A 20,406-nucleotide genomic window follows, 5' to 3' on the forward strand; every position below is an offset into this window, starting at 1 on the left:
TCTGAAGCTTAGGCAGTGTTAAATGACTTCCCCTTACTCATGTTCTCTGTTTCACTCCTCAAACTCAGAACCACCAATTAAATAAAATAAAAGCTAGCAAGGGCCAAACTTATAAATTCATTATAGGAATTTGGTCCATTTTATATATATTAAGACCTATTGAAGGTTTTTGAAAATGTGAGCAATTCTAGTGAGTAATTATTGAAAAAAGAGAAAATATGGGTCAGGTTTTGTTTATGTGGTTTTTGGTTTTTGTTTGATTTTTTTCCCCTTTTATTCCCTTTCATAATTATTGACATTCCACAAGCATTCATTGGCATGTGACAACTGGACAGAGCATTATTTTATTCTATTGGTTTCCAAAACACACCATCAACTTCTAACGTACTGTAATCAGTTATTTGGTTATTATGTTTAGGATTTACTTCCCCACTCCTACCCTAAGCACCAGAAGAGCAAGGGTTTCTGTTTTGTCCATAGTTACAGCCTTAGCACCTAGAACAATTTCTAGCATAAAGCAAGTATTGAATCACTTTGTTGAATGAATTATAATTTTTCAATAGACTTTATTTTTTACAGAAGTTTTAGGTTCACAGCAAAATTGAGTGGAGTAGAGAAAGTTCCCATTTGCCCCCTGCCCCCTCTCCCTTGGATAGAGTCCCACATTATCAACATTCCCCACTGGAGTGGAACATTTGTTACAGTCAATGAAACTACATTGACTGATCATTATCTCCCAAAGTCCATAGTTTACATGAGGGTTCACTTTTGGTGTTACACATTCTATGGTATAATGTCATGTATCTAGCCTCCTACTCTCATACAGAGTAGTTTCACTGCCCTAAACTTATTCATCCTTCCCCTCCCCCTAACCCGGGCAGCCACTGATCTCTCCACTGTTTCCATAGTTTTTCCTTTCTGGAATGACATGTAGTTGGACTTATGCAGTATGTAGCCTTTCACATTGGCTTCTTTCACTTAGTAATATGCAATTAAGGTTCTTCCATGTCTTTCTATGGCTTGATAGCTCATTTCTTTTTAGTGCTGACTAATACTCCATTGTCTAGATGTACCACAGTCTACTTATCCAAAGAATTATAATTTTAGACCAAAAAATGAGACAAGAAGAAGTCAACTTGTAAAGGAATAAAACAGTTGCTTTGAGTGGACTTTGGGAGTTGAAGCTGTGAAGGGGTGGGGGGTCGTGAATGGAATGGCATAGAGTCTTTTGGATGGAAACTGAGTTCCTTCACCCCTTCAGCTAATGTTTCTGAGCACCCTCTGCAGGCAGGCAGGGTTCTGGGTGCTAGACAGTGTAGAAAACAAAAGGCAGTCCCTGCCTTCCCCCCCCACCATACCCTCGGGTTGGCTGCCAGTGGGGCGTGGTCATAACCGGTCTGTCGGGCTCTGCAGAAGTCCAGTGGGGCCTGGAGCAGCTTACCCAGGGCTCTCTCCTCTCTCTGAGCAGATCGAAGAAGGGGGCAAAGCGGACTTGGTGAGCTCCAAACTGCGGGCCGGGGACGAGGTGGTGCACATCAACGAGGTTGTGCTGAGCAGCTCCAGGAGGGAGGCCGTTTCCCTGGTGAAAGGATCCTACAAGACCCTCAGGCTGGTGGTACGCAGGTAGGCTGTGCGGTGCCTCCGCTCTCCCTCCTACACCTGCCCCCACCCTGCCCCACCTCCTGGGAAGAGCTGGGATCAGGAGCTTGTTCTTTAAATCTCCCTGCGTGGATCCTTATGCCTCCTCCCCTCCCCCCTGCCCCACCTGGGATTTTTTCCTGCTCCATCTTGCAGTACGTGAGGAGGAAGTTGAGTGAAGACATTTCAGACACCACTTTCTTTTGAAACGCCGGCTTTCCCAGCAGGTATTGGGCTTGGCATGGCTCTGCCTCACCGTACTTCCTAAATTTCTGGGTGTAATGAAAAGTGACTCTGATCCCAGATGTGGTCAGAGCTCTATGAAGCCCTGTCTCCTTGGGGAACTAGAGAAAGCAGTTGGCTTGGAGCTTGAGGTGGCATTCCACTAGCCTCACCTACACCACAGCAGTCATCAGAAAAGCAAATTCCTTCTTTTGTTTGCTTTGTCTTGTTTCCCTGGTGGTGACTCTGGTGACTCTTTTCTTGGAAAAGGTTTGGGCTGTGATGCGGTATAATGCCTTAAAGTAAGAAGGTTCCTACTCCCGGGGAAACCCGCATCCTGGTGGAGGAAACTATTTATAAAAAGGGTAAAGGAATTAAAAACAATTTTTTTAGCACTTTTCCAAACCAAGCGCTGCTCCGGTGTTTTCCATGTTAGCTCATTTAACCTCACAAGAATCTGGTGAGATAGCTATCACTATTCCCACTTACAGGCAAGAGGTTGCCGAAATGACTGAAGGTAGCAGAGCTGATAAGTGGAAGAACCAGAAGAGAATGTAGATACCCTTGGTTCTGCTTCACCCTGCCACTTGAGAGTCATTACCTTGACCTACTAAGCCCTAGGCCTGCACATTTTGCTTATTTGGATATTTCTTCACTAATCAGGTTTTGGCTGCCTTACATGGCAACTAAATGTTATCATATTTGAGAATGTTCACGTTGGCTGGCACTCTAGAAGTCATTCACCAAGCTACACTATTTTCAGGATGTGAAAAGTTAGCTGATCTTTTCATCACTCGTAAGATACTCTCTTATGGGACCAGTCACTCCTACATTCAGGCATTCCTCAAACTTTACTGAGTAAGCCCTTGCTGAAGGGACCAGCTGCTCTTCCCAACCACAGAAACACAGCCGTGGGTATGGTCTCACCACGTCCCCAGGCTCTAGTGACTCTCCTCAGTGCTGGGCTGTGTCTGGCTTCTCTTCAGGGCCATCTAACCATACATTGCTTCTCTGGTGGTCAAGGATGGAGAGTGGCTCAAAACATAGAGTTCGATTGGGCCCAGGGCCAGGGCTGATCTCATTCCAGGGTTGTCTAGCTGTGTGACCTTGGGCAACTTACTTAACCTCATTGAAGATTTAGTTTCCTCATCTTTAAATATCTACTTTACAGGGTGATTGGAAAGATGAAATGAAATACTCTACATACTCATGGTAACCACCTGGTAACAATAGATGCTGCTGCTCTTTATATTATTGGCCAACTCTAGGCATAGGCTCATTCCTTATGGGCCACAATTTGAATAAAGCAGTCATCCCAAACACGGTGGCTGATTTCTCAAGCAGATGTGTAGGAAGTCACAGAACCATGAGGCCTATCCCATGTGTCCAAAAGAGTGTTGAAGTTTTCGAACTCGCTTTGGCATTGGCACCCAAAGCCCAACTTTAGAACACTGGCATTTATCTGTTGATCTGTTGGGGCATGAGAGTGGAATCCATACTCTCAATTTGTTTTGATGGGACTGTAGTGATAGATTAGCTTCTGGAAAGGGCTGCTCTATTTCTGGCTATGAAAAGTAGTCATGCTGGCCTCCTGTTCTGCTTTCTAGTTGATGGTGACATGAGATCTGAATTACTTCTAGCAGGAGAGGAGACAGTCCCGGGGTTGAAATCTGACCTTGTCATTTGCAAGTTGTGTGACCTTGGACCTCTCTAAGCCCAATTTTTTCATTTATAAAATATAGAAATAATAATTCTTGCCACAAAAGGGCATTATGTGGATTTAATGAATAAAGCGTAAGTACATAGTAGGTGTGCAATATTTGATCATTATCATTCTGGATCGGGTTAGAGGGTTATGTGGCAATACGCAGGAGTATTGCCGTATCGCCAAAAATGCTGATTGCCTGGTTATCAGGAAGTCCTCCTCACCACCACACCCCACCCCCTTTATTCTCTTGGTGAATTTACTATCATTAACGGGCTGGTCAGCAGCCTTACTGGTACAGAACTGGTCAGGACAGTGCCCAGGAGCTCATGAAAGTGAGGAATGTTTACTTATATTATCTGAACCCACAAGAAATTGAAGGATATATACCATAATGTCAATGTACTAACTCATTTTGAAAAAGATGATTCTAAGTGGTCCAAGAATCAGTGTACCTTATCTGACAGGAAAACTAAATAAGAAGTCTAACCATAATGAGGTCAGATGGTTGCGTGGTGATCTCCTTCAGAGTGAAGGGAGTAGGGCCGAGGGCCCAGCATGTGCTGGCCTCCGCTCTGAAGGCCAGATGGCCCAGTTTCCCCAAGGGACGCATCTGCCAGGTAGCCCAGATGCTCGCACTGGTGTGGGGACACTTTCCCCTTCCGGACGGCCTGGAGTCATGTTGCCTAAGCCCAGCTCTCCAGTCTCATTTCTTCCCTGGGGCCCCACACCAAATCCCCTTTCTGATTGACACATTCTTTCTTTAGATATGCTAATGTGATCGATAAGGTTACTGAAGAGTCCTTGTAGTCCCTGCTTCTGGTGTGGGAAACATTTCGTCTCTAAGATGCCTTTTGAATATGATCTTATCTATTATGCGTTGATTTTTATAGTGGAACTCTCGGAGTTTGAGGAAAAGGAGGCTGTCTTTACTTCTCACACATACTGAGAGATGGGGATTATAAACATGTCTTGGTAGACGTGGATGGACATTCCTCCCTGACCTTTCAGAGAACTGGGTAGAAGCAAGCCCCTTTGCTCTGGATTCATCTGGCTTTGTATTGAGTTGAGCCGTCATTTTCTTGAGAAGTCTTGTCTTTCTACCTAGGCCCATGTCAGGTCCTGAGATTTCATTTCCTCCTATTTATTCATGATAGAGTGACTTGTGTATTTCATTCATTAACTTTCCTTCTTTTCCTAAGTGATTTCTGTACTTTTAAAAAAGTTTGAGGTGACTTCCTGGGAACATAATTGGAGGGTCTGTTTTCCAGAGAAATCATTTGAGTGGTGAAAATTTACATATCAGCAGCTCTAGCTGTACCTGCCTCTTTTTTTCCCTTAAAGTTAGTTTTGGGTGGGTGAGGGCAACACCTCACCTCCGTTGTAAAAATGCCAAGAATGTAGAGTGGAGAAGTGGTGTTTACATAAGTTTTGAGGGTGTCTTACCCAGGGACCAAAAACAATCAAAAGTATAAACACCTTCTTTAAAGGCTACAGTGACAAGAGAAATGCAAAGTCCCAAGTGAGTTGTGGGTCAAAGACCTTACAAGATCTGCTGACCCATGAAGAAAGCAGAGTTGAGTCCTCCAGGAGCAGGGAGGGAAGGGGCAGTGTGCCTGCTGCAGGAGCAGAGAATGTGCTGGATGTTGGGTGCTGGGTGTACAAAGAGGGAAGGTCTACAGTTAGTGATGGATAAATAGAGAAGAATAATAAAATAAGAAGTGGGCCAAAGAAAAGACCTTCCAAAAGGAAAACAAACATCTTCTAGCTAAAGGAAAATTGCAGAAGGAAAACCTTTGTGGAATGCAAGGACGGTACAATGGATTTAAATCAGGAAAGCAGACATGTACACAATTAAGAGTCAATACTCCAAACCCTCTCTAAAATCAGTAGAGACTTTATCTGGCAGATATGTGTGAAATACAAGTCTTAGAACAAAGTAACTGTTAAAATGGAAACAAAGGAAAAAGTCTTCAAGTTTAACATTCCTGAAGGAAACAAAGGGAGAAGTCTTCAAGTTTAACAGGTGCTTTGAATACAGGGAACATTCCCTGCTGTTCGCAAATAACCTAAAATTTAAATTAAAAAAAATAAGTGACAATTCCACTTCAGAACAGACTGTTGGGGTTAATTGCTGGGTATTCATCTAAACTCCTGTTCTTGCCCTGGGCTGAGACTTCGATCTCTGTCTTGAACTGGATAATCAGAATGGCATTGTGACCAATGGATCTGTAACCCCAATTTTGATCACCCCACAACCCCGATTTTTCTTGGCAAATCCAACCTCCCAACCTTCTGCATCAAGGTGCTATTTTTGCCCAGTATCATCCTATTCCTAAGTTTGATATCAATGGTTTGTTGGCCTGGGTAGCTAAGAAAAATTCTGGGGTATATTTCACGGTGTTTTGTCTTTGTTTTGCAAGGCTTATGTAAGGCCACCTAAGGCCACATAAAAGTCAGATTTCATTCTTTCTAGGGGAGAGGATGCATGAGGTGGTGATGCAGGTTTGAGGCTGCCTGGATATGAAGTCTGATGGCTTTAGGTACTAGCTCTGTGACCCTGGGCAGGTCATTCAATCTATCTGAGGACTGTGAGAATTAAATGAGAAGTACATATATACAGCATGGTGATGAGCTCTCCTGAAAATATAATGCATATTTGTTACGTAAATTACCTCTTCTGAGACGTCTACTTTAATCTCTAGAACATAGCATACGATTGGAGGGCCCGGTTAATGGGAGGACTGTGGGTGGGGAAATGGTCTTTCTGAGCATAGGAGGTGGTATGCCTGATTCAGAACAGTAAGCGGAGGGTGGGGAAAAGTGAATCCCTTTTCAGAATGAAATCTTACTCCTAAACCTTCCCAGAATTTCTGCAACTTTGATCTAGCATTTCCCCTTCTCATTCATTTATGCTATGAGTTGATAGTGTTGGAAGGGAACGTTTTTTGTTTTGTTCTGTTTTTTTTTTGTTTGTTTTTTATTTGACTGATGATACGTGTGTGTGAGAGAAACAGGAGTTGATCACATTTTCTGCGAAAAGAGAGACTGAAGAGAAAGGAGGGGTGATTAGTGAAAAACAGTAAGCATCTGCCTAACATATGTGAACTGCCATGTGTAGTGGGGCCAAAGCGAGAATCTAGGTTTGTCACTTTCTGGTCTGGGGCTATTCCTGGAGGAAGAAATGAGGGAACTGCATCCATAGATGTGTAGTGAATTGTCCCAAGACCAAATGCTAGTAGCCCAAGTGAGAAGCTTGGTCTCTGAGAACATAGGTCTTGGGGTCTCTTGGCACTTCAAGTAGTGAACTAATGTTTCTACTCACTGCCTCCTCCGTTTAGAAATATTTGTGATGCTTAAAAAAACAGACAAAACCCCAAAACTAGAAAAACCCTATAAACTGATTTTTTTAATTCATCCAGGAAAAACTATTAAATGAAGACGTGATTCCCACTGACCTTGAACTTCCTGTGGGGGTTCAGATCAAATGCATGTCACTGCTTTGTGCATCCAGCTGACTTGAAGTTCTTCATCAGCCTCTGGAAATAAAACTATTTGTTGCTTTATAATTGCTTCCTCCCTCTAACACAAATGGCAATGAAATTAAGTTTACCACAACCCTCGGGCCCACACTCCCCCCCCGGAAAAAACCCATCCCACATATCTGAGGGTTAGCAGAACAGTTCTTTTTATAAACGGATGGGATGACATTATTGGAATGGAATGGGATGGGTGGCTCACACATTTGCTACTTCTGTGTCAGATTTCTGTGACTTTTTTATGTCTAGATTGAGTTGTGAGACCATAGCTCACTTAGGATTTGCAAGTCAGTGATGTCAAAAGAAGTATCTGGTAACGAACAGAATGCATTTTAAGGCCCTTTTAAAGGATACAAAATTAGTGCTATTGACTATTAATTTAAAAAAAGGATTTTGCAAATCAGTTCTGTTTTCAACTCATGGTTACAGTTTATAAAAGAAAATAATTTCTTGGAATATTATCACTATCCATCCTCTACCTCCTTCACACTATTTTGCCATCTCCCCTCTCCTCCCCATCACCTGCCTGAGTCTATTCCCTTAAAAAGCATCTATATTCTTAAAGCAACTTACTCCGATTAACCACCTGATGTCCCTTTTGAACTATTTTAAAGCAGTTTAAAGAAAGAATTTATTAAGAGCTTTAAAGAGTAAATTGAACAGAACTCCCTATTTTCAAAGCAACAAAGTTTGAAGGGTGGGTTGAACTTTTCTGGAACATAAAAAACATCTGTTTTTTCCTTACAAATTGACCATCTCTAAACCAGATTATGCCAGCACCAAGTTACCAGGGCTCAGGTATGAAATGGTAAGCCGCATGCCCAAGGGGAGTCCCTGTCATTGGGATTCCAACCTCATCTCTGCGTTCTGTGTTCTGTGTTCTGACCATGGTATCATTGGCACAAATCAATCTCTCTGAGACTAAGTTTCTTCTTAAAAGGGAAAACAGTGATAATATCTTCCCTCCTCAGTTGCTATAAGGATAACAGTGTATTTGAAGATGCTTCACTGTAATAAAATATTAAACGATTATTCCGTGAGGAGTATATGTATTGTACAGTCTCAGCTCATGAAAATTTACCTGACTGCATTCTCCTTCCATTGTTCTATTTCATGCACTGATTTATTTGCAAAAATGAGGACAAATGAGTTTTAAAGTTTCTGATTATAACAATTTTGCTAAAAGGAAATTTCGTTTTAAAGGACAGTATCAACGAGGCCCAAGTTCAGAATGGGATTTTTTTTTTTTTTTTAAGACCACCTTTCCTGGAGAACTTAAGTAGAAAGAGTTCTGATTCTGAAACTGGTCGTAGCTCATTGGTAGGAGGCTGAGCCACGGAAGAGGACCCTCAGGCTGCCGACTGGGCTTTCACTTCCTGGTGAATCTTTTGTTCCATTGATTTAAATGCTTAGGTTACATGGACACACGTGGCGCAGGCTGAGCAATTGGAAAATGTTCTTTAGACAGCACAGTATGCGGCCTTTGGGAAAATTATGCCAAAAGATAACTCTCACGTGGGCAGGTGGTAGGAGCTGAGGACAATTGGAAAGGGAGCAATGATCTTTTAGAGACAATTGAAAAACTGTTCTCGAAGCTCCAGGTACTCACCTTGGTGCGTGGCACGCGTGACTTCTTTTACCTCACCTGGACACAGAAGCCAAATGAGAAAGGTCTGTGTAAGTCCCAAGACTTCTCTCAGTATATACAAAGGGGCTCCAGGCTGTGCTCTGTGGCCGAGTCCTGTGCGCACGCGTAGGAAGGGGGTATGTTACACCTGTACCCTCTGAGGAGAGCACGGAGCTCTAGCAGTGCCCAAGGATGGCGGGCAGTTTCGCCCTTGTGACTTCCGTGTTGGAAGCTTGTCACATCTCGTATTATACCTCCCACCTCCACATGCCCCCCGAACGCTTGCAATGACCCTTTTGTCGTCCCTGTCTGCCCCACCCCGCCCGTTGCCCCTCACCCATACTTCACATGTCTTTCCACTCTTCTGCTTGGGGCAGTTCGGAATTTGAGCAAAGGGCTGGCAAATAGCGGGGTTGGGAGTACAAACCCCGGGCTGGAGTACCGTTTGCATCCCACCTGGGGATGCAGGCTTAGGCTTCCCTAAAGGGGGAATCAGTATCACTAAGAACTGTGGTAACTTACCCCTTAGACATTTTTTCCACTTGAGCAAGTGGTGGAGAGGAAAGCAAGGAGGCAGCTGCGGGGGCCTTCGACCCCCAGAAACTTTTCCGAGAGGCCTGGCATCATGGGAATTTGCTCAGTATGCTTTGAGGAGGTATTTCAATCCTGCTGGGACCATACTCAGAGCAGTTTTTGGCTTCCCTGGAGTCCTAGGTTTGAATGTCACTGTCTAGAAGTCTCGTATTTGATTTCCTAAGCAGTTGTTCCTGCCCATGGAAAATTCATGTAACACGTTATTAAGTTTCCTGAGAGGTATGCAATGAGACTCCCTTACTGTAATGAGAAAAGGGACATTTTTTCCTGTAGCCCATGATGATAATCACTATTTTTATTCAGTGGATTACATATGCTCACTGGCTATGCAGCGAACACTAGCCCGCGTGCAAAGGAATGCCGTGCTGTTTCCCAGCGAAGGAGGGTTGATGGTGAAAGACCCCATTTCATTCCGGGGATGACATGGTTTTACTTCGAACAAATGTACTCCAAGCAGGAGTCACCCCTCCATGCCCAACTACTAAAGAATGGCACTCGAATATCTGTCTGAGCCTTTACAAAGGATATGAAGTCTGAGTTCTGAGGTCACTCAGAAGTTATGGTAGCATCCTTTCCCTGCCTCCAAATGTGGGCGCACCAGCTTGAACAGATACGTTTGGATGATTCCGATTTAGAATATGAACCAAACATGTTTAATTCTGCACCCTTGAATCAAAATGGCTTAAAGCTGCTCCTTCTTGAACATGGCTACCCATTGGAATTTATGGCAGAAGTTAAAAACAAACCAATGTTGGTGTCCCATCCCCTGAGTTCTAATTCAATTGGTATAGGGTGTAACCTGGCATTGGACATTTTTAAAGCTCCTTAGGTGATTCTGTTGTGTAGTAAAATTTGAGAACCGCTGGTTTGAGCTGTAAGTCGAGGTGATAAAGAGAAATCACAAGGAGGTAGGAAGTAAGAGGTAGAAGAAAGACACGCGGAGGGGGTGGGGACATTAGGGTGGAAGCAGGAGGAGAACCAGGAAGGCATAACCAGGAGAGGCAGGGAGTGGGTCAGAGCCTTGTTCATGGCAGGGAAGCAGGGAACTACAGAGCAAACACAAAGACCCCTGCCTCAGAGGTTTCAGGACTGTTTAGGATCCAGAGAGGCCTGCTGGGGAAGGGCCGCCCCCCTCCCCCCTCCCAAGTGGCTCAGGCTCATGCATTTCCGTGAGACCTGTTTCTCATTATTGCTCTATGGAAGTGGAATTTTTTGAAAAGCTCATTAAGAGATGTTGCTACTGATAAATGGGCGTGGGCAGGGGAGGGGTTGTCCTTGGGCCGCACTTGGTCTGCACCCCCACCCCCCCGGAATGTCTGTGACCTGAGCTTTTGCCACTTGCCGTTGCGTCAGGAACTCATTGTGGCCAGCAGGTGTGGGGCCATCTGGCTGTTTCGAGCGGGTAAAACCATACCCACCATACCACAGTTGCCACATTCCCTCTACGTGTCATTTCTGGCTGGTGTCCCCAGGAAACAAACCATGAAAGAAAGATGGCTTGCTCAATGCCATTGAACTTATTCATGCTACGTGCAATGTCAAGAGGTCCCAGAGTGGAACAAGTATGTGAGCGGCTCTCTGTCCTCATGGAATATTCATTTCCTTTGTCAGTCCCGGTTTTTTAAAAATCACACCTTGTATAGCCATAGCACAAGTCCTGTACTTCTTGGGAGTGAGGGGTAGAGAAATGGTTTCTGGAAAGAACGGTTAAATGCCACCCATTGTTAAAGACACCACCTATGTCCTCAGTGGGACATCAGAGCTTGGAAGGTCCTGGCAGTTTTGTCCTGTTCTGGAGAATTCCACTGTTTTTACTGCCCACTTTCCTTCTAGATTATATATTTTTAAGTCTTATTTAATTATAATGGCTCTAAGATCACAGGTATCCTACGAGAGTCCTGGGAGGAGGCTAAAATATAGGTTTGGAAGCACCCAGAGCCCTATGCAGACTCTTAGCCTTCAGAAGGCAGAGAAACCCCTGGGTCTGGCTGAGTTGAGATGACCCCTAAGCTTCTTTTTCTTTGACCACTGAGAATTAAAGTGGTGACCCCAGCTATGTATTTGTTACCACCCGTCTCCTCATGATTCTGTTGCCTCTGGGGTCCTGGCATGTGGCAGTTTTGAAGACCCTTGTTAGTCCTGAGTAAAGTGATGCCTCTAAGACCAGCCTCTCTGTGCCCTTGCCTTTGGTCCTAAAATGTTTGTTCAATTGTCTCCCGGGGCTGGAGGCCCACTCTCTCTTCACTAGCTGCCGCATTGCTTACTTTGCACAGTTGACCCTTGGACAACATGGCTTCCAACTGCTCAGGTCCACTTACACATGGATTTTTTTCAATAAATACAGTACAGTGCTATAAATGTATTTTCCTTAGGATTCCCTTGACATTTTCTTTTCTCTAGCTTGCTTTATTGTACCCATACAGTTTCTAATACATATACAAAATATATCAATAGACTGTTTTCAGTAAGGCTTCCATTCAACCATAGGCTATGAGGAGTTAAGTTTTGGGCGAGTCAAACATTATACACAGATTTTTGACTGTGTGGGGGTGGGTGCCCCTAAGCCCCGCATTGTTTAGGGGACCACTCTAACAGCTTGTCAGTGCATTTGAGAAACGCAATTTTCCACTCCCCCTTTTGCTGTTGTCAAACTCCTGTCTGATGTTGTTTGCTTAGTGGGTAAGAGGTGTAAAATTATCCTGGGGGGACAGTTGCGTGGTTAGTGTGTTTATCGTTCAGGTAGGAAGGTTGCTATGTTGTTTTCATGAAGACTGTGGTTCTAAGGAGCATTTTAAAAGGATTCTTTGGAATGTTTCTTTAAAGGTGTCTCTTGGGAATCAGCCATTCATTGTTCTCTATGGCTTGTAAAGAAGCAGGACCCTCAAGCCCTGGGCACCTAAAACAGTCTTTCATGAGATTCGCACGGGAGCGAGACATTTTCATAACCTTTCGTCCTTCACCTGCACAACGTAAAGGAGCAAATGGTGAAAGAGAACCATTGTTTTGTCACTAGTGGTTGCATGTTAAGTTTTAAAAAAATATTTTTTTAATTAAAAAAAATAAACATTTTTTATCCATTATACCCTTTTGACTTGCTCCTGCACTTCCTTTAGGCATTTGCCCAAATGCCAGACTTCCCTGTACAGCCAACTGAAAACTGCAGCAGCCCCTTCCCCGCTGTATCCCCCGCAGCCCCCCCCTTTTCTTTCCTACTGATGAGACATACACTCACAAAGTTATTCATTCTGCTTCCTTTCATTACAATAGAAACTCCAAACTGGTAGAGATTTTGTTCAGTATGGTGTCCCCAGTGCCTGGAATGGCTCCTGGCACATGATATGTGTTCACTCAGTATCTGTGAAATGAAAACAAAATATGCCCAATAGCAGCAGCTGGGTGGTGATCAGCTCTTCCTAAATCAGCCTGGGGGCGGGGAGGGGGCGCCTGCTCTCTAACAAAGTGGCCAAGTGGTGAGAACACCCACTGGCGCTCGCCGCCTGCCGAGCGAGGAGATGTCCCTCGGTTTTCCTCTGCCTGGGCCGGTGGGGGGGCATTCCTATGGATCCTTCCTTGGCTCTGTGGCCCACAGAAGCCCCAAAAGGATGGGATCAGTGTCAGTTTGCTCAAAATGAAAGGCTAGCTTCACGCCTCTTCTTGATCAGGATGTACAAGTAAAATTCAAAATTCAGATTTTCAACTTGAGCAATCGGGGATGGTTCTTCTCTACTTTTTCACAAATATCTTGGAACCCAAGCCAAATGCACAGAAATGTCCAAAAATAGCCGTAGTGTGTGGCTCGCCTTCTGTCCAAGGGTATATAGCAGCTGGTGGCAGTTTCTAAAAATAGACCTCTCTGGCGCAGGTCACTAGGCAGGAATGGCCTCCGTGTCACTCTGTTTACACAGCCTCACACCGGACACCTTCATAACAACAGTGCTGACTTGGTGAGGCGTGACACCGACATCAGTCTGCGGGAATTTGTGGTGAGTGCGTCCTGGGACAGCAGCCCCGCGAACACTGAACACTGAGCAGCGTCCCTACTGAGACCAGCAGTGTTTGCATTAAGGGCCCTTTCAACCTTTGCTTCTTGATTCCTCACCCCCTTTCCATCACTGTCTCAAAGTCAGGGGCAGAGGTCAAAAACTCCAGGTCCTTCTACGAGATACTAACGAACAGAAAAATAAACTCAGGTTCAGGAATTTAAGACCCACAGTGTTTCGTTTTGTTTTATTTCATCTGTCTTGCAATTTTCCCCTTAGCAAGTGTGCGAGTTTACAAGACATCATATAGTGGCAAATTTAATTTTGAGACCTTTCAATAAAATGTTCTGAAAAGGCTGACTTACCCTTGACCTTTTCAGAACAGCCCTCCAATAGTGAGAGGCCTTTTCTTTTTGTGTAATAATTCACGGACACCCCTGTCCTGTCCCCTAAATGCAGACAATGTGGGTGGCATTAGAATTATTTTCTTGGGATTAACATTCTAAAATTAAGAGGATAAAAGAGTGGGGACACTTGATATTGAATTTACATGAAGTGATTGAACTGGACCAACTGGGCAGTCACATTCGTAAGATTCGTAATAAGTTCTGAAGAAGTGGGTTAATTCAGATCAAGTGTAGGATAGTATCTCTACTATCAGTTCTGTTTTATGAGTTCGCCTGCCGCCTTTAGATAAATAATTCTAGGGAGCTCTCACCTGTTGGCTTTGGGCATTCCAAGCATTTCATCCTCACATTTAATTCTTACAACAACCTATGAAATAAGTGTTAGTTTTGTTATTACTCTAATAGGCGAGGAACCAGACTTTCCATAGCACAGCCTGGCCAGGGGGGCACGTCTATGAAGTGTGGGTTTGAACTCCAGTCCTTCGGACACAGAAGCCCAAACTTCCAAGCCAGTACGTGTTCAGAGGAGCTGGTTTTCTGTGATTGCTCAAAGCCCCCAAACAACATGGGTTCTTCAGCCCCCGGGGCAGGTGGGCACAGTTTGGGTTCTGTCAATGCTTTTATTTGTTTTGCTTTAAAGACAGTTACACGCTGGTGCCTTTTGTTTTCCCTGCAGTGGTGATTCACATTCCCTTAAATAAATTAACCCTCCCATCCTGTCTAACTCATTCGATGGGAGCAAGTCCGCATGCCAATCAAAACAGAAAGGGGAGAGCGGGCGCCTGGGTGGCTCAGTTGGTTAAACCACTGCCTTTGGCTCTGGTCATGATCCTGCAGTCCCAGGATTGAGCCCCGCATCTGGCTCCCTGCTCGATGGGGAGTCTGCTTCTCCCTTTGACCCTCCCCCCCTCATGCTCTCTCTCTCTCAAAGAAATTTTTTAAAAGATCTTAAAAAAAAAAGGGGGGGGAGAAACAGCACAGCAAGAAGGGAGAGGGACGGAGGGTTTCATGGTTATGAAGAAATCAGTATGGCCCGTCATTTTCTATTTTCCCCCAAAACAAAACAAAACACACCACAGCTGGATCCCAGTCACAATTTGTTCTGTAATTTTTAGATGGTTGTGATACCGGATGAATGTAGAAATGTTGGAACATTCACCATTTTGTCAGAGAACACTAAGAGTGTCTTACTTCTCTCCCACATAGTAGATGCTCGATAAATGATGTGGGGTTTAAGCGCTTGCTTTATGAGTACTTAGCCACAGCCCTAGAGGGCTCCGTCCATTGCAGATTGATTGCACAGAGGTCTGATCCAACTTCCAGAGGAGAGGAAATTTGTCTTTGTGTCCTGTTCTTGTCAGCACCCTAATGAATCTCCCTGGCTTCTCTCCATTTCAGGACCCCATCTGTCCCCAATTTTTCCTCTCCTAGGAATTGTTCCTCCACACCCATCTCTTTCCTGGTTCCTCATTCAAACTTACCTTCCTATTTCTTGCTTCCTCAGAACCTTGCTAGGGAGTGACTTCCTAAGCTCCAGAGACATGGCTCAGAACAGCTGAAATCTTTTGAGAACAATATAATCTTACACTAATAAAATGGCAGTAATAAAACTAGTATTCAAATTTTTAAGAGCAACTTTGCAGGTTGCCAATATAGTGTTATATCTGTGACAAACGGGTGGGTCTTGTCATTAGAAGCCTTCAAGTCATGGGCAGAAGGTGACCTCAGCCTCAAAAGGCTGACTTTGGCCATGTCAGCCTGCGTGGCTGACCCAGTTCGGAGGCGTGGCCAGAGACAGTGGACCCTGGAGATGAGTGTTAGGGATACATCAGATATCCTGATGGTGTAGTTGAAATGCCCATTTCACAATGGTGTAAATCATCTTACAGAGGTATTGTGTCAATTCAAATGTGAGTATCTGTGTTGGAATAGGGTGAAAAGAAAGTGATTGGTAGGTTTCAGGTATGGATTTGCCCCTTTGTACGTTGTCCCCACGTGCACACGTGCAGTAATATGGTCACACATAGGGCTGACACATTTAGCAGATCAAAATACAGGGTGTGCAGTTCTATTTGAATTTCAGATAACAATTTCTCAGTAAAAGTATGGCACTGATTTTATCGAACAACCCTGGTCCCATGATAACTTAGATATACAGAAACGAATGTGGGTTCTTTACTCTGAACTCAACTGGTCTTCCTCACAAACTCCTACTTGCCGGGTAGCAGGGAAACAAAACAATAAATCTTAATCCCAGCGAAATTAGAAGCTAGCCTGGTCTAATCGTTTGAATAGTCCCTTGAGGTAATGCTCAGTCTCTTAACATACCTTGCTCCCTCTCTCAGATGTCATCCTTAGTTTCCACTGCCGAGCTGCTTTGCCAGAATAGTGTCTGAAGGTCTGGGGCAGTGGTCAGTGCAGGTCTTTGAACGCACTGTCCCCTGGTGTCTCGGCTCTGTCTGTGGTCTCCCCTGTCACTGCTGGCACCCACCACTGAACTCAGTCACTGTGTTCAGAGTTGGCCTGGGCCATGCCCCTGGGGACCCCTAGCAGCCTCCCACTGGCAGATTCGGGCTCTTCTCGGTTCCCATTCGCCTCAGACACTGTGTCTGCCGAGTTGTCCATCTCAGCAACGCCTGGCCCGGGGGTCTGCCCCAGGATCGTCTTGCACCATCACAGCTGTGCATTCCACGTCTACTGGCTGGCATTCCACATCTGCCGAAATTGAGGTGGCCCGGGCCCTCCTCCCAGTGACCTTTCCCTAGAGCCTCACAGGGAGCGAGGCAGCCAAGATTCCCCGAATCCCTAAATATCGCCCTCATTTACCTCCCATGCTTATCCTTTTCTCCCTGAGGCCAGAGAGATGAAACCAGGCTTCTTTCTGAAAGCTTTGTTCTTACTTGCCACCATTCTTCCCCTCATTCCCACAATACCCTGGAACGGCAAGGATTGGACTTGCTCACTATTCTTATTCTGCTCTATGCCTTCCTTCTTCTCCTAACTGCAAGCCTCCTGGCTTAGGTGGGAGGGGTATTTTCCTTGCACATGGGAAATATTTGATATTGGAATCCTCCAGAATGAACCCTGGATAGGTTACAGTGGTTCTCGTAAGAGTGGTCACTGACCAGGAACTCCAATGAAACGCAAATTCTTTGGCCCGACTCCAGATACTGCTCTACCGTGTATCAGATATTCCGGGGTTTGGGCCTAGCAGCCGGTGGTTTAGCAAGCTTTCCAGGTGATTCTGATGCACCGTGAAGAACCACAACTTTAAGGATTTCAGTAAATTCGCTCACTCCCTTGCTTACGGTTTCCAAGCCTAAAGTCTTATTAAACAGACCAAGTACTCCCTCTCTATCTAGTTGATTTATTGACTTGCTGGATAAACTTGAAACACTTGACAATTAAAAACAAGGAATTTGCAGCCTTAGAAAGGATGGAAATTCTGACACATGCTACCATGTGGATGAACCTAGAGGACTTTATGCTAAATGAAACAAGCTGCCACAAGAAGACGAATGCAGTCTGCTCCACTTAGGGAAGGTACCGAGTAGCCCAGTTCAGAGATCTGGAAAGGAGAATGGTGATTGCCAGGGCCTGGGGGGAGGCGTGTGAGCAGGCCCTGTCTGGTGGTTGTGGGGTTTCAGCTTAGTAAGACGAAAGGAGTCCTGAATGTGGATGGTGGGATGTACTTCATATCACTGAACTCCACACTTAAAAATGGTTAAGATGGTAAATTTTATGTGTATTTTACCACAGTTAATTTTTTGAATTAAAGATAAAATTTTAAAAATACCACAACTAAAGCAAAAATTTAAGTTGTGAGTTAAAAATGGCCTCAGTTCTTAAGCCAACAGGTATTGATCTGAGGAAAGGTTGGGTGGTTAACTCAGCTGCCTGCCCGTGAACATCACCTTGGACCTTAGAGTTCAGATGGAAATTCTGAAATAGATGCTCCTAGGAAATTTGGGTATTTTACCAGATTTTAGTGCAGTTTCTGAGCTACATAAAATATAAGGAGAAGCTGGTCAAATAGATCTGAGTCTAGAACTCAAACAGGGTAGTTGGTCTCCATGTGGCTATTGAGATAAAAAGTAATATATGCTTGGAATTTTTGCATATCTCAGGCTAAAAAGCCTTGGGCATAAATGAACTCCTAGTGGCCTATATCCTTCTACCTGCAAAGTACTGGCAAGCCATCAGCTTCTTCCCATCTGCCAGAGGGATGAGCCACCGGGAAGGGTCTGGCAATTCACTCTGTCTACTGGTTTGAATAGAAGGTCTTGTAGGTCCCTTTACTGTTCTCCTCTTCCAATCACCTGGCTTTGGGTGAGTAAGCCCGTCTTCCCTACAGGCAGTAACAAGGGCTTGGTATTGGCAGATGGTGGGGCTTTAGACACCTGTCCACCTCCCGAGAATATATGTTAGTTGCTCACCCAAATAAAATAATATTCTTTACTATAAACAATTCATGTTTTCTCAATCCTGTTAAAAGACGAATGAAAGCATCTTTAGAGAACTGCTCCTGTCTAAGTAAAAACAATGACTCTACTATGCAGAACACAGTTCCAACACAAGTTCCCTGCAAGTCCTTTACAATCCACCTGCCACCGGGAAGCCTCTCTTAGAAGGAATTCTGTAGCCACTGCTGTCCTAATCCTAATCCTAAAAATGCTGCACAAATTTCCTAAGAGAAAAATCTGTAAACGTCAAAATCTGCCTCCTGTCTCAGAACTATATTTGTGTGAGACAATGTTCTCATGAGTCCCAGGAAATTGGTTTAGGTAAATAAAGCTAGTAGGACGTATGCTAATGAAAGGTAGTTGATATATACACATACATACATATACGTGTGTGTGTGTATATCACATACATATAATGTGTATATATATTATATATATAATGTATATATATGTATATATAATGTGTATATATGTACATATATATGTACACATATATCCACATTTGCTTGCTGGTGCTTTGTTTTAAAAATGAAAGTACCTATGGGGCGCCTGGCTGGCTCAGTTGGCAGAGCGTGGGACTCTTGATCTTAGGATCGTGAGTTCAAGCTCCATGTTGAGCATAGACATTATTTGAAAAAAAGAAAAAGAAAAAGTACCTACATAATAAACGTCAGCTTTCAATACCTTACCACCACTACCAATCCTTACAATATGAAGTATGAATTCCTAGTGAGAGTATAAACTGATTAAGGTTCGTTATGCTCCTGGTTAAGAATTGGAGTTTATCTGGGGCGCCTGGGTGGCTCAGCGGTTAAGCGTCTGCCTTCGGCTCAGGTCGTGATCTCAGGGTCCTGGGATCGAGCCCCGCATCAGGCTCCCTGCTCGGTGGAAAGCCTGCTTCTCCCTCTCCCACTCCCCCTGCTTGTGTTCCCTCTCCCGCTGTGTCTCTGTCTGTCAAATAAATAAATAAAATCTTTAAAAAAAAAAAAAAAAAGAATTGGAGTTTATCAGTCTTCTGGAAGAGTTAAGAAAACACACCATTTCCTAATTTTAAGGGAGGTTGTACAATCCAGTGGAAAAATGCCTGGGCTTTGTAATAGCCCTGCCTTTGAATCTACACTTTTCATGTCTTGGCCCTGAATCTAGCTGCATAACCTACTACAGTCTGGTTTTCTTTAGTTGTACAGTTGGTATGCATTTTATCTCAATTGTATCCCAAAGGATTTTTGTATTCTTAAATGAGACACTCTATACAGAGTGACAAGTACATGCCTGGCATATGGTATCCATATATAGGATACCATAGGAAACACTAGGTATTGGAAATAATAGATATGTGGAAGTAGCAAGCGTCAGAACTTAAAGAAGCACTTGGCTAAGTTTGTAGGCTCCATGTTATTGTTGGATTTACCATGATCCTTTTTGGTTGTACCTTTATTTATTTAAACCCAGTTTTATTTTTTCAGACCTGAAGCAACTAAATCTATTATCAATTTCTCACGGTTAAGATTTGAACAAAGCAACAACGGCAAAACTAATTGATGATGGAGGTCAAAAGTGGGGGGTGGGGAGTCTGGAATAGGCTGGAAAAGTCTGGAAGGAACCTTCTGCAGATGCTGGAAATATTCAGTATCATTTTTACCATTTACATAAGATCAGTGCACTTTACACACTTTGTATACACTACACACCTTAATACAAATTTTAAAAAGGATTTGAAGTAGGTGTACATAAGGGTCAGAAGGTCTACACATACCAAATCCACTATGAAAGCCAGTCAAATTTATTTTTAAAATGCAACTCAGGAATTTAATAAAGTTCTTTGGCAGAATTTGAAAACTACCTCTTGGCCTGCAAACACTTGTTTAATCTATGTTCAAAATCTGAATGTTTTACATAAGAATCTGGCTTTCTGTCTTCTGGAATAACATTTGATTTGGCAGCAGAGGCTTGGAGCTATGTGTGAGGTAGGGTGAGGTGAGGTGGGGCCCCCAGCTTCCTATGATCCTACACCTGCCACTTTGCTCATTTACTCTGTCTGCTTGGCCCGGTGCGCATTGGAGTTTGCCAGTCTGGTAGCCCAAACACAGGTTGGCTAGTTATCTTTTTTCATCTCCAGCCGATTGTCCAAACTGAGTCTCTTCCAAGAGAGTGATGGTTGTCACTTTCTAGTACTCAATGAAGGCAGGGAATTACCATGTCTTGCGCTCTCTGACCTCCCCAGCGCCCAC

At 44.0% G+C, this 20,406-nt stretch overlaps 1 protein-coding gene across 2 annotated transcripts in view; it reads left to right on the forward strand.

Annotated features, from left to right (window-relative positions):
• Window positions 1-20,406, forward strand: part of SHROOM3 (shroom family member 3) — a 300,238-nt gene that overhangs the window by 104,051 nt on the left and 175,781 nt on the right. For both annotated transcript variants that reach the window (XM_078068803.1, XM_078068804.1), the window contains exon 2: window positions 1,469-1,623. In XM_078068803.1, the coding sequence (XP_077924929.1) occupies window positions 1,469-1,623 (155 nt within the window). The remainder of the gene's footprint in view (window positions 1-1,468; window positions 1,624-20,406) is intronic.

Source organism: Halichoerus grypus, chromosome 3, assembly GCF_964656455.1.
Source record: "Halichoerus grypus chromosome 3, mHalGry1.hap1.1, whole genome shotgun sequence".
Lineage (NCBI taxonomy): Eukaryota > Metazoa > Chordata > Mammalia > Carnivora > Phocidae > Halichoerus > Halichoerus grypus.